The sequence below is a fragment of the Dendroctonus ponderosae genome, unplaced genomic scaffold (genome assembly GCF_020466585.1).
Source record: "Dendroctonus ponderosae isolate FM_Combo_2020 unplaced genomic scaffold, Dpon_F_20191213v2 Dpon_F_20191213_5, whole genome shotgun sequence".
Classification (NCBI taxonomy): domain Eukaryota; kingdom Metazoa; phylum Arthropoda; class Insecta; order Coleoptera; family Curculionidae; genus Dendroctonus; species Dendroctonus ponderosae.
The window spans coordinates 2,272,843-2,288,019 of record NW_026018715.1 but is presented as its reverse complement, the minus strand read 5'-3'; the positions used below and the strand labels follow the sequence as shown (position 1 = coordinate 2,288,019).

Here is a 15,177-nt window from a genome sequence, read left to right as displayed (position 1 = left end):
TAAAAAACCCGAGCCTTTTTTCCTGCGGGAACCATAGGCTGCTGGTCAACAGTGACACTAACATTGGCCATTAATTATTCGATAGAAACCCGCTTCTCTTTAGCGGAGTCATCAATAATTTATTGTGATTCCACGGAATGCTTATGTCATGAATCAGGACATCGAGCATAGGGTTTATTGGAATCAGACGGATAAAAAGCTATTAGATTTTGATAGTTATAAAAATAAAAGGGTCGTATATATTCGAGAATTTGCCACTTGTCGACATGTTCTAGAGCAGGAAAGCAAGAGATTTGGCAATTATTGAATTAAATTTGATTGCAAAGAACATCAAAGTTCTAAGTAAATAAAAACAAATGATTGCTGTATTAGTTTCTGACTTGAACTATCCGGCGAAATAAATTTTCATTTTTAACTGCAATAAAGATGTATGTCAGATGACCAGAATGACGGGGAAACCCTTTTGATTAACTTCTGAAACATGCAGGATTCCTATCCATTAGACGTTGTCTATTGAACATTGCATAAATGAAACAGAAAAACCTAGCATCTAATACAATTATCAAGAAATTTATTGATATCCAATTCTATAAAGTACATGCATAAACCCATTAGTTGGTTATACAGCAGGCAATAGCCTTTTTCATAAAGATGGATTCAAACTACCCTGTATTAAGAATACTTTTACGATAAATTTTATATACTAAATACAGTTAAATATGAACCTTCAGACGAAATCAAAGAAAGTAAAAGTTGTGCGATACAATAACGGCACTATACAAAAACAACTAGGACACGCGTCTTGCATCTCAAATGCACTCAGGACTCAAATTTGTTTAAATGCTTTTTATCCCATATTTTAATTTATCATTGAAAATGTTTTTATTTTCCAAACCTTTTAACTAGGCAATTAAAAAGTTATTTTGCATGTGTCCTTGTTGCTCTCATTATCTCAGAAAATAAATCTAATGAGGAACTGTAAATTTCTTCAAATTTACAATTCTTGATTAAATTGACAATCAACCAAAGAAAACACGTATCCACTTAAACATTATTAAGCTCGGTGTCGTCATAAAACTTTACTGCCTTTATGCTAGGGCATCTGATAAAGTTTCACTATAATACTAATTTTACCATTAAATCTATATTTTGAGAAACTTTTAATTTCTGTGATATGATCATAAATAAATGCAAACTTGATTTTAAGAGCCGAAAACATAAACTTTTATAACTGAATAGCTTATGCTGACAGCAATGAAGATTTTTTTGAAAAGTCGGATCCTTGCAGTAGGTTTTGGCGTAAGTAATTTCAGGTATAAATCCTTAATATACAATTCTCAAGAACAATTAGTTTCAGCTACAGGAAGCTACAAAAAACGTACTCATTCAAGGCTAAGAATTGGTCAACCGAATTTCAAGCAGATTAAATTATCTACTTTCTGATAAAGGAAAAAGGTAGTAATAGGATCAACAAGTTATTCGTTCAAACCCTATTGCGGTATAATAAATCGATATTATATTGTTAGATGTAAAGATATAAATATTCTTTGCCAAATTGAATGGAAACTTAAGGAACATATTTACATTATTTTTTTAAGAGGAATTAATAGCAAAAATATTACACTTGAAAAGATAAATAATTCCAAGTCGTTTTAGTAATTAATAGCATTAGTAAGTTTGATTGTTAAAGTCACAATTTTAACACCTCTAGACATTTGAGCTCTTTCCGAATGCGGCATAAGACAATATATCTTTAGTTACTTAATAATAAAACCCCCCTGCAATGACTTACCGAACCCTGTACACTAATAACCATATCAAAAATAAAAAAACAGTAATAAAGATGTGATATGGTAGGGCACTGATTTGACCACATCACCTACATTATTCATACTTACTTATATTGCGCATGTAAATCAAGCACTTGGCTTGTCATGCACAAACTCTCATTCACAGACCAAGTGCCTTTATTTTATTTAGAAGAACTAAATCTAACTTGCAGCAACGTTGATGTTATTACAAATCAGTATCGTACCATGCTGCCACCTGGTTGTTGTCTTGAGGTGGTGCGGGCAACTGATCAAAATTTAAATCTGGTTCTGTCCCTGTTACGTCCATTGCGTCTAAGGGTGAACCGATATCCATTGGAATGCTTATGGGTATCTGGTCATAGCCTATTGAACCAAAAATAGATCAATGTAACGGTAAATTTCACAATTAATTACGAATAAAACAAAGCACACATGTTATTGTCAACAACAAAAATTACTTGCTAATTAAATAGCAACTGAACAGATAACAGTCAATTAAAAAACATACATGGTGAGCGAAATTATATTATAAGAAAAATTAAAATATACTCCGTTATACCAGTCCCAAGCCTGGGGCCCCATTGCACCAGCGGGAAAGGAGAGGAAGGAGTAACAACTTTGGTAAAAACCAGGGTTTATCTAGACCGAATGATAGATTCCTGTAAGGGCTCCTGTCTAGAACCACAGGTGAAGAAACTGTTGCCTTGTAGTTACGAAGTTGAAATCGTTAAAGGCTAGGAGCAGAAAACCCCGATCAAAAATTACCCGGTCCTCCAGGTTGGGCGTCGGGACATCAGATTAACTCTCTGGTACTCGTAAAAACAGAATGTAAAAAAAAACCACTCCAACGCCTCGGAATGGAAAGAAAAACCCAATAAGACGACCCAAGCAACGAAAAAGGACAATTATTTTTGTCGTTGAACGTACAAGGAATGAGTCGAAAAATCAACCAAATAGTTTACGAAATCAGGAGAATGAAGGTACATCTCGCGGTACTATCAGAAACAAAGAAAAATGGAAAAGAATCTGACGATTTTTGAAATATATGCAATAAACGATGGCGATTACATAATCGAAAAAGACAAGTTCTTCGAACAAATTTACAACAAAATATCAACGGTCAGCACATCTAGATAAATCGCTATATGGGGAGACATAAACAGCAGAAGAGGTAAAAAGTTGAATGATCTGACGGTGGGTCGATTCGGAGAAGAGACTGTTAACGACAATGGAAACCGATTAATTACGGTATGCGAGTAAATACTTAAAAATTCAAAATTACTTTTTTCAACACAGGGAAATACACAGATACACCTGAACCAAACAATCCCAAAATCTGAAACCAGTAATTTACTATCTTATTATTAAACAAAATAGAAGACGTCAGGGCAAGACGAGGACGAACATGCGGAAGTGATTGCTATTGTCTGGGCGAAAATTATATTCCCTTATCAAGACCAAAACCTTCATCAACAACAGCTGGAGGACACAGGGATAGAATAAATTGATCACTGTAGATACAACCTACTAAGCCCACAGCATGACAGCGTAAAAAGCCTATATAAAAACGACTTAACGAAAAACTCAGCGCATGTTCCAGCCGAAACCCAAATTTAGTGGTTTAGTGGAAGAAAAATTGAAGAGCAGAAAACCATATTGGTGGGATGTTGAGATTGAGAGAGAAATGGGGGAAGAGATTTACTGATCTCAAAAAACAGAAAATTACAAGAGACCACAATCAAAGGTAAGAAGAATTATTAGTGGCAAGAAAAATGTAGCATGGACGTAAAAGTGCCAGAAAATAGACCCTTACTAAGGAGGTCGAAGAAGTACCGAAAGTTGGAAGACGATAAACAATTAGAAAAGAAACGATCGAATTTAATTTCACCAATATCAGACAAAGAATGGGATGCACACTTTAAAAAACTTTTAACGGAAGGAGGGTAATTTCAAGAAGAAGAAATAAATTATGCTTTTATATATCGATATATATTTTATAACGATAAAATCTCCAATACCGTTAACACTTCCGGAAGTTAAAAACGTATACGCAGCCTTCAACCTACTACTTCTCATCAGATGGATAAAGCGTGAAAATAACACTCCCGAAACTTTTACTCTATTTCGTCCATGTATTTTACATCAGCGCCGAATTACTTGCTGTCGCTATTTATCCCTCTTACCAGAGTTTCTAATCAGCAGTTTAATGCTGATTCAATTCAAAATCAGCGATTTAAAAAGAAAACATTAATTTTTCGGCATCACCAGAGCGGTTAAAGTTCCTAATTAAGTACGAACATATTTCGAGCTTTGCGACGGTTCCAAAATTTTCATCATACCCATTTTGCATATTTGCTTAAAATTTTCAGGTGGAGAATGACACCAAATCTTTTTCTTTGCAAAATTTTGAAAAATCTAAAAATAAAATGAAACATAAATTAACTCAATCCCATTTAAAAACTTCTTTTCAGATTGTTTCTAATGTTTTTACTTTTGGTAGTATAATACAGCTCGGACCACAAAGCTCACCATGTGTAAGAAAAAATACTGACGGTTTCAATTAGTACTTTGCGTGTATGGCCCATAAGAGGGATTTACACGTGTACCACAAATTTTATATATGTTTATTGAACTTCGGAGTGCATGTAAGCCAAATCATATTGTTTGATTGGTTTATGAAAAAGATTCTATGAATTGTATACAGTCTCCGGTTACAAAATTTAATAAATCAAAAATAAAATTATAAGATATTAGCTGTCCGCATGTCGCATATCTACGGATATATCCGTAGGCTTGGCATCGGTGGTCGGGACAGACTTATAAATAAATTTGTAGGTTAGGATGGGGTGGTGAAGTTAAGTTGTGGTAGCGCAGTCCAGCGGATCCAATATGAAACATTCCAAAATCAACAACTTCTTACAAATAAAAAATAAATTAAAAAAACATTTTCTGAATCTAAACCATTTTCAAATCACCTTGAACACGCACAAAAACTTTCATCCAAATCGGTCCAGTGACATACACATGAACACAAGAAATAACTATATAAAGATACATGAATCACGTACAGGAGAAGCCCCAAAAATCACAATTGTGGTGATTTTACAACCCTTTATATCAATTTGTTTGATATTATTAAATTCTGTATTCTTGAGTGTGGGTGTTTATAACTATTTAAAAGATCATCTAAATGGATAATAAAAGTAAAGAAAGTGTCACGAATAAACAAAAACGCGGTGGAACATCGAGTTGCGTCCACAAGTATGTATGACATACGTAAGATATACAGCGAACTTGAAGAAAAAAATTGAAGTTGTTGTGGCTGCCGAAAATTGAAGCCCGAATAGAAATATCACATCACCGATTTGTAGAAAATAAAATTTTCCATGAAAATGTATCAATCGTTTCCGGTTATGCCTTTAAAAATAATCACGGAAAAATAAAGAAATTATCTCCGAATTACGATCTCTTCAGAATGCCTGTGGAAGCAGGCACAATTTTCCAAATTTTAAAACGGAATTTGACAGAACTCAAAAAATGATCAACTTTGTACCCAATTTAAGCGATCTCGTTCTCACCATTTCTGAGGCTGATAAAACGGGCACCCGCTAGGGATACATGTTGTAGATATTGTGACCAAATATATATGATAATCGTAGACTAATATAACAGTAAAATATAATTTTTAAAGCAAAAACAAAAGCTTTTCTCAGAAAAAAATTAAATTCCGTTCTTCACACAACAGCAATACGTGTTACGCTGGTGAGAACTCGCAAATCATTTAGAGAAAACTACATGCAAAATAACTTCAAAACAATTGAAAAAATGTACATGCAAAATTGAGCATACAGATCACCTTTATAATTTAAAGCTGTTAGATGCCTTGTTAGAATCCTGGAAAAGTGCCAGCTTGATGTAATTCACAAATTAAAAATAACTTGAATGCACTGCACCAATAAATTTAAGTACATGTTTAACTAATCTTATTGGAAATAGCTGACAATCGGGCCGAAAATAACTATTTATTGACTTGGGAAGTCACCATCGGCAGCACAAAACCTAATATTTGAGTGCTTGCAAAACATTCAGACGATCTGTAAGATTTAACATCGTTTATGTTGATTTGCTTTACTTATGTACATCGTAAGTTTCAATGAATCTGAATAACTGAGGAAACAACAAAAAAACATTTTTTTGTCTTTTAGTAATTTATGTTAGGTAGTTTTTTGTAATTTATTGGCCCAGTGCACTTGAAAACATCGTAAATACCACCTCATTTTCTGAGAAATCCGAAAATTTTCAGAAACCCAAAACTATTTTCAGTTCAGTTTTCATATTTATAAAAGCGTTAATTCCGAATTAGGTAGGTAGGTAAGGAGGCGATTAGGGATAAATTAATGAAGTGTTATTGAGACTTCTAAGCACTGAAGAACGCCTAGAATTGATCACACTGAGGCTGAGAATTAGATACGTGCGAAATATAAAGGATGCAAAAAGACCCGAGTGGAAGCAAAGAAAAGGTCGAAGGTTAGAATGGGAGAACCGTGCATTCAGTTAGGTTGTTAACATTTTCGGTTTAACTGAAATAATTATGGTAGTAGGTACTATTTTTTTCTGAATTTGTTGTTTTTAGTCCGAATCTCGAAATATTTGACAAATATAAGAATAAAAAAAAAATTACCTTGCTGATAAGGCCTGCCTGCGTGGCTGCCTTGAACACTTGGTGGACCTTGTGCATACATAGTATCATAAGGTTCAGGGCTCAAAATATCCTAAAATAACCAAAGAAAAAAATGCAAAAAAAAACAAATATATAAATTCATATCTAAATAGCCAAAATAAACAGACAAACTAAACATAACATAACAATCGAAATGAATTAATCAGGCTTTTTCTATCTACGCATTAAAATGATTATAGCGATTATTTTCTAATATAACTATCATTTTCAAACACACATAGCTAATACAGTATGCACAGGGTGTACGCAAAAAGATGCCAATCTGTTAACAATAAAAATTAGAATTAATGAGGCAAAATTAATAAAATGTTTATACCGCTTCTGAATTAGGCCATTTTTTCATATTCAGAGTGTCAAAATCCGAATTAAACTTCTGCTCATATAGCTGTCAACATATTGAAATTCGGAAGTTCTGCTCCGGGTCGTATATTTTTTACAACAATAATGAAAAACTTATATAATATAACAGCAATAATTGCAAAAAACACTTTCACTTTCTAAGTGTTGGTTTCGACTTTGTCTGGTAAGCATGTAGATAAAGCGCTTGTTTCTATCATACAATGAGGCTCAAAAATGTACTTCACTGGAGAATTTGCTGAATAACATTAAATAAATAAATTAGAATTTGAAAATCAACACATATATCTGTATCGCGCTCATATACAGGGTGTCTCATAAGCACATGATCAAAAGAATACTGCGATATTCTTTGAACCAAAAGAAGACGATCTGACCTAACTTTTGTGAACAAATTTAAAATTTCTTCAAAAAATTTATCTTTTTTGAAATATCGCAAGAATGGTACTATGTATTTCGGTAAAACTCGCTGTGAATGTGTTCTTATGCAAGATTCATAATTTGATAAAACAATCGAGTTCAGCCGTTTGGACAAGTGGCGAATTCTTGAGTGTGGTGATACAAAAACTACCAGAACTTTTTATTTGGTGGATGAAATCAACTCATTTTTTTTTGGTTGATGCACTAATCATTTGTTTACAATTTTGACTTCTTTTTAAAATCATATAGTATTCATAGATTTTGCGCAAAAAAATATGTCGGTTGTCTAGTCACTTAACAATGTTAGACATTAACTCGATGTTAGACAATAACGCTCTAATCGCTCTTCTAATTACCGGTGTCTCCAATCACTAGAAAATCCAGGGAAAATATGACCTTGAACTTCCGAAGTCAAGCTTTAACCCACAACTGAAAGCACTAAAAAACTCGCATTTTATGTGCGCAATCGCTCGGACTATCAGTATCGTATCGTCCAGCTCGGTCGCCGGTGCGCATGTACCCTTACGGAAGAATCATTATTTTATCATATCAATCTTACTACCTGTATGCAATAAATCTACAATTGAACAGTTGGCTTCTAATTTGCGGGACATCCTGTACAGTATAACAAAACTAAAATTTGAAATTAAAAATATAATGAAACTTGGAAACATTTTACACTGCATCTTACCTCACCTTTTTATATCCCGTCAAGTGCGACCCCATTTGCATTATTGATGGCACTTAATTAAATATTAGTAGAAAAATTACTTACTTGGAAGTCTGCTCCCATGCCTAGATCAGGATTCCAAAGATTTTCCTCTCTAAATAAGGAGCTGGAAAGCTCCATAGAAAGCCTCTTTTTATAATCTTGCGGTTTGTCCTCCGACATACGGAACAAAACAGCAGCAGCATACGTGGCTACACCTGAATTTAATGATAACAAATAAGTACAATTACTCACCTTCATTTCTCACACACACTAATTTCTCACCTTCATTTCTCGAGTGTAAAAGTTCAGTCAATGGCGCCGTGGCTCCTTCTTGTTCGATCAAATCAGCACCTTCTTTATCAGCGGCTAACTCGCAAAGTACACCGGCTGCGACGCGCTGGATGTTTTCAATATCGTTGAAGAGAAGTTGAACAAACACCGGAATGACGCCTTGTTGACGAATCTGTTCGCGGTTATAAAATTCTCGAGCCAGAATATGTAGAGCACCGACAGTACCTAAAACATAATTATCAACAATACTCAGGTGAAGTTCGAACTTGCAAGATTTTTGATTACCTTCAATAATTTCTTCCATACGAACTCCATCAGCATACGTTCCTGGCTGTTGGCTGCCACCGGTCGGCAGGCTGGCGCGCTGAAATGAAACAAAATTGTATGCAAACATGGTAATTTTCATAGTCTCATAAAAAGGGTTGCTATAGAAAAATAGTTACCCTTTGAATGTCTTGATAAGCTCTCATCAATAATTGCACCAAATAGTTTATAGCACATGATTCTCTCAAGGGGGCAAAATTGTCCTGGCATAAAGCCAGATTACGTATTAACCCGATGACAGCTTTCACCAATGGCCAGCGAGATGGTGGATTCAGTAAGCGCACGATTACGGGTATACCTCCAACAACCCTGAAAAGAAACAGCTACATTAAGTGCGGCTTTACATTTTTGTCCAAATACGTTAAAAAATATTGAAGGAAATGTACCGAATTTTTCCCTTGTTACCTTCCATTTGGACACCCTATGATTCAACTGAATGGACCGGACAAACAAAAAACAACACAATAATTTTTGTAGTGCGAAATGTACTTTTCCAGCGAGCATAAATGGGATATTGATTCACGGATACTTTGAGATATCGATCATAATAGCGATCTACCGAAAACATAATGCATTTATTTTTCCTCAACCAGCTAAAAACTCTAGTAGGCACAGTAATAAACACTTCACCTTTAGATCAACGACTAAGCATCAACAGCTAAGTCAAGTGATATAATAATTAAAAGGGAAATTTCGAATCAGCTCTGTCGCATATTGCGAATAATAATCAAAAATATTATCATAATGATCACAATTTTGGATTTGAAAGAGTTTATAAAAACATTTCATCTAGTGTATCAAAATGATTGGACCTGGTTAGGTCCGTATTATAAACGATGCTCAAGCATAAGTCGAGTCTCAAGTACGAGACTTGGCTTCGATTGCGGTTTATAATAAACCATTCTCATGCTCAAGCCAGAGCTCACAGCTTTGCTTGCTTAAGTATCGGTCGACGGTGGCTTGAGTATTGCTTCTGCCCAGCCATTGGTTGAGATTTTTCGTCGAACCGTCAAACGGTTTTTAAGGTTATATTACTGTTTGTTATGTTTTTACATTTTAATTTTTTGATTTTACTATCGTAGACAATATAAGAATGGACAAGGTTTTTGAATATTTGGACGTAATAGAGCAGAAAACTAACGAAGACAACGTGTTAGTAAAAAATTTATACGAGATGGCAATAATCCATTTGAGTTTTTCTCGGATGTAGAACTTCGGAAAAGGTTTCGGTTTTCAAAGGCCACTATTATTGAGGCGATATTACATTTTTTAAACGAACCATTATTGAAAGCGGATAATCGTGAACTATCAATATCAAATATTAACCATTACTAAATTGCTAGTTTGTTTAAGATTCTGTACAAGTAGTTTTCTATTCTGGAAATTCTATGCAACAAGTAGCAAAGTTTCTATGATTCCATGTCTACTTTCTTATATAAAGTGTATATTATATTGTAGCTTGTGTCCGGTGATCTTCGCTATATAAGTCAGTCTTTCAGCGATTCAAGAGACATATTTACATAATAACATTGACGCCATCTAAGATTCGCCAAGTCCCAATATAAAATTACCAAATAAATATGAAAGTCTCTGAAATCCTATACTCGACCGATACTTCACCGATAATTCACGAAATACTGTTTATAAATGGTCTCTCTCGGTTGAGAACGATCTCGTACTTGGCGAAGCATGAGCTGAGTATCGGCTGGAGTATCGTTTATAAATACGGGCCTTAGTTCTCTTCTTCGAAAAACATAAGCAATTATTTCTAAAATATTCATATCATCTAATATTATTTCATCTTCCAAGTTAATTATCGAACTTGCTAGGACGAAAACAAAAGCCTCAATTTCAAAGGTTATGTTATTATGTTATTTATTTAAACTAGTTTAAGAACTTAATCCTCGGACGTGGGCGGATTAAAATTAAACGCGCTTAAGGTTAAAATTGTAGAAGGTGCATGCCGTTTATGATTTTTAATACGGCTTAACGCCTAATCCTGATTAAATTATGTCGGTGCATACGGGCATTAATGTTTCATTTGGACCATCTGAAGATTATTCCACTTACCTGACTTGATTTTGCGCCAACTCTGATTTATCGTGTCGTGATGTCAAGTGTCTCAAAGCGCAGACTGCAGGTTCTGTAATTTCCTCTCTATCGCCAGCATTCATAATAGTACGAACAAGAGCAGAAATTCCATCAAATTGGCAAACTGTTTCTTTATTAAACTGATTATTACATGTCAAGTTAGACAATATACCTGAAAAAAAAAACATGTTTTTCAATTATAATGAATTGTGTATATGTAAGTATATTGTTTCTATCCATCTATAAATCTGCCAAAGAAACTCCTATCATATGTTTCACATAGTAAATGTTTCGGTTATTTTCTATCCATGGGCGCTAAAATGAGCTCACCACCTCAAATTACTCTTGAGATATGTATTGAAAGGTGGTGTCATGTTGTCAACCATTCGCGCGTAAGTGATTTTCAGAAAAGAGCGATTTGTACAAAAGTATAAAGACTATCTAAAGCGTGCGGTAGAATTTCCGCAAAGGGGTTCTGATATGGAGATGTATGAGTTGTAAAGGCGTTAGCAAATATGAGTTTGTTCATGGAACTATAAATGCAGAAAAGTGTTAACAAATTTCATCAAGAAATTTAATTCCATTAATCATGAGCCAATATTCTGGAAATGGAAATTGCATATTTCAACAGGATGGTGCGCGTTCCCACACAGCTAAATCGATGAAAAAGTGATTTGGAGATCATAATTTGAAAGTTTTGATGTGGTCCTCAAGCAGTTCGGACTTGAATGTTATACAAACTTTATGGCATCAGATAAAGTAATCATTGCGTAACGATCCCCAGCGCACAGTTGCATTAAACAAATAAACGCAAAAATAACTGAAATTTGAAATTCGTTCAACTCAGAATAATACAAGGCACTTCTTAGTAAAGTTCGATTCAAGATAGTTGTACTAAAGTGCGTCCGAATATTTATTTATCAGTAACTTTGTTGCTTTTTCTGCTTATTTATAACAGAGAACATAATTAACGAAATATTTTCTATTGTCAGCTGTTTTATGTTGCTGCTATTTTTCATTATATTTTTGTTGACCTGTTTGATTGAATTAGCTTTCAATTTAAAAATATATTTTTGTACGAAGATGGAATACGGATAATACTGTTCCTGGCAAGAACTTTTTAGAAGAAATTAATTTTCGTTCGCCTTACCTGCAGCACATGTAACTACATTCACATCGGAGGATGCAAGAACTTGCACCAAAGACGATAACAGGGAGTCCAGTCCGTTAACTTTAGTAGCGGCATCCGATAAGTTTCTTAAGGTCCAGAGGCAATTTTGCACTAGTCGTTGACTGGAATTGCCGAGGTGCATAGCCAAAGCTTGCATTCCGCCAGCTTCAACAATTGCCGGTTTGTTGCTGGAGCACACTGATAGAACCTGTAATAACAACCCGTTTAAAAATATGAACCACATTGATGTTATTGGTTAGTAATTAAATCATATTCGGTAATTCGGAACTGAGAATCCAAAATAATCAGGGTCGACAATTACACGTGAACCAGATAAATACAAGTGTTTTGTTCTTTTGTTGTGCTTTTTCTCCGAAGTAGTGCTTCTAAATGATATATTTCTTGTACAAAACCATCAGACATGGTATTAGTAATATAAATGTGTTTTACCTTTAATACACGAGACGTGGTCCATAACAGCTTCTCATAGTTATAAGATCGCATGATTCTAACCAATTCGATGGGCCCTTGTGATGCTAGGATAATAAGTTTGCTTTCCTGATTTCCATAAGCGAGTATCTGCAGACAGTCCGTTACAATAGCCAAAAATTTTGTATTGTTTCGCTGCAAGAGTGCCACCATTTTCTGTAAGCCACCAGCAAGTCGTACAGCCATTTTGGAACCATCTTGGTGTAACAATAGGTTGTGCAAAGTGGTGATGGCATAGAATAAAACGCTTTCCACCGGAGAACTTAAGAGTTTCACTAAAGCAGGTATTCCACCACTTTTAAAAATAGCCAATAAACCTTGCCTATGGTGTGATAATTTATGCAGAGTACCAACAGCACCCTTTGTTGTTTCAAGATCATTTGAATTCGAAATGGCTCTAACTAAAGCTGCAACCATTTGAGGGCTATTCATTATAGCATGCCGAGATGCTTCTTTCTTTGATAGCTGATGCACCATCATAGCCGCTTGAGACACAACCACTTGATCTTCATCGTTCAGCAGTTTTATTAATTCCGGAATTGCTCTTGTGGCCAGTTCAGCATCATCTTGATAATTAATCAAATTTACCACCGCATGCTTTAACATTTGACTGGGTTCGGCTAGACGTTGAACAGCCGTTTGATGTCCTGCCTCAAATTGCGTAGACGGAATCTCAAGTCCTTTAAAATGAAAATAAGAATACTTTAAATTATAAAAAATGTGTATTGTACTTATATTGGTAACGAAAAATGTGTGATCTTATTGGATTTCAACTGTCAAAAATTACATAGTCGATCTATTAATATTTTAGATGCTCCGTAAAGTTAATTATCGAGATGTATTTTTACAAAAGTCGCACTTTTTTTATTTAACAAGGATACATATACATGTATGTATAATGAATAGGTATGGATTTCGCAGAGGCGAATAAATCTCCGGAACACAGGATAATTTACTTTTTAATTAAAAACCGATCCAAAAGAACTGCGACGACGCAATTGTTCGGGCTTCGCTTTAGTTATTTCTAAAGTTTACAAAAGTAGTAGCCTGTACAATGCGTATTATAAAAAAAATAAAACTGCAAAAATACAAACCTTCTTCTAAAGTTTCTGGGAACATCGCCGCTCGAACTCGATGAGACCGGGTTTGGTTCAGTTGATTGTTCATGTCGTCGACCTGATCTTGAGTAAATCCCGAATAGCTACCCTACGTTTACCAAACGTGTTTTTGTTAATTTTTCTATTTGTTGCAACACTGCCATTAGCAGATGAGAGAAGTGCAACAATAGAAAAAAACTTTTTCTTGTAACTTACCTGGTCTAAATCAAATAAATCCATATCTTCTTCTTCCTTTCCGGTCAAAGAAGGGACTTGGGTTTGAGCCCCCGAGTGTATTCCTGAATCACCCATGTAGTTATTGTGTTGCCAAGCCAAAACCGACTGTTCCTTCGGCATGTCTGCTGCACCTTGATAGGGCACTGAAACAAAGTAATTGTAAATTAAATAAATATTTATAAAAAACTTGATCAGCGAGAAAGTAATTTTCCTTACTAACACACGGTTGGTATTTTGCCTACCTATCAACCCAAACGCGGGAAAGAGGATTTATGGTTAAATTTCATCCTCTTTCGAGATTTGCTGGTCCTTCCTACAATAAAACTCCGCGGTAATCAATGACAGACATACAACCCACATAGCAAAATGATATTCCCAGAATATACCTGGAACATTCATGTGATGTACATGCATATTCCTGAGACATACATGAGTTATATTATGAACATTCCATGCATGTCCCAGGAATCTGTCAGAGTTAATATGTTCAGTGAATGTACATGTGTATGTTCAGTGAATGTATATGGTATGTTCAGGGAATATACATACATATATGTAACGAAAGAAAAACGATACTTTATTTCCTCTTATTAGTTTATTCATATATTTAAGTATTTACTGATGTAAATTTTCAACAACAAGAGTTACTTGCTACTAATCTAAAACTAATTAAATGGATAACAAATAAATTAAAATATAACTTATAACTACGGTCTAAAAATCGAAATTAACATTTTCAGCATTTTTGCCGTTGTCGCAATGATGTGTGACTGAGATAAAACACAAACCTTTAACTAAAAAACTGCACTTATTATTTTATATTCCTTACATGTTCCCGCTGTGGCTTTTGCCCTTTCATTTTGTTCTCGATCAATCAAAGTGTTTCGCAATGTGCTCTTAACAAAAATTCTATACGCAATTACAAATTTGAATATTAGCCACAACAACAAAATACAGTTAATAGTTTCACATTGATAGAAGAGTATTTTCGTTCATCCACAGATTATTCTATTGCGTAGAAATACAGTTAGGTATAGCAATTTGCATTGATACATTACTTTCATTTTACTTTTGTTGCTTTCCTTCAATCCAAGAAAACATGCTTATCGCAAAATAGAAAGCATCCAAAATTAAACTGGTAAAAATTAAAAAATACAGATAATAGTTTTACATTAATAGACGAATAATTAGGTTCAGACAACCTTACTTGTCTCTTATGCGAAAATTTTTCGTGTGTGGTTTTCTCACTGGATCTGGAGATCTGGTGATCCCTAGCATCTTCAATGCTTCAAGGCCACAACAGCGACATTACCTGTAGTATAGAACACGAAATAATACAATAATCAAATGTATTTAATTTAAACATCAACATACCTTTACATTTTTGCCGTATCTTATGCGAACATTTTTCGTGTGTGGTTTTCTCACGTGATCCC

The 15,177-nt window shown here is 34.5% G+C and overlaps 1 protein-coding gene and 1 long non-coding RNA gene across 5 annotated transcripts in view; both read right to left on the bottom strand.

Moving 5' to 3' along the window:
- Window positions 1–551: 551 nt before the first annotated feature.
- LOC109544371 (armadillo segment polarity protein) overlaps window positions 552–15,177 on the bottom strand; it is a 19,554-nt gene continuing 4,928 nt past the window's right edge. For 2 of the 4 annotated variants that reach the window (XM_019914507.2, XM_019914508.2), the window contains exons 3-13: window positions 13,721–13,884; window positions 13,502–13,613; window positions 12,369–13,087; window positions 11,898–12,126; window positions 10,727–10,919; window positions 8,776–8,965; window positions 8,618–8,696; window positions 8,324–8,557; window positions 8,105–8,256; window positions 6,493–6,583; window positions 552–2,174 (exon numbers count right to left, since the gene is read on the bottom strand). In XM_019914507.2, the coding sequence (XP_019770066.1) occupies window positions 2,017–2,174; window positions 6,493–6,583; window positions 8,105–8,256; window positions 8,324–8,557; window positions 8,618–8,696; window positions 8,776–8,965; window positions 10,727–10,919; window positions 11,898–12,126; window positions 12,369–13,087; window positions 13,502–13,613; window positions 13,721–13,884 (2,321 nt within the window). In that variant the 3' untranslated portion in view covers window positions 552–2,016. Of the gene's footprint in view, window positions 2,175–5,667; window positions 5,706–6,492; window positions 6,584–8,104; window positions 8,257–8,323; window positions 8,558–8,617; window positions 8,697–8,775; window positions 8,966–10,726; window positions 10,920–11,897; window positions 12,127–12,368; window positions 13,088–13,501; window positions 13,614–13,720; window positions 13,885–15,177 lie in introns of all 4 variants that reach the window. The other 2 variants (XM_048666421.1, XM_048666423.1) reach the window with 2 other exon arrangements.
- On the bottom strand, window positions 14,327–15,177 carry LOC125504449. The gene is made up of 2 exons (XR_007281498.1): window positions 15,116–15,177; window positions 14,327–15,053 (listed from the first exon to the last, which is right to left on the bottom strand). It is a non-coding gene; the product is annotated as an uncharacterized LOC125504449 (long non-coding RNA).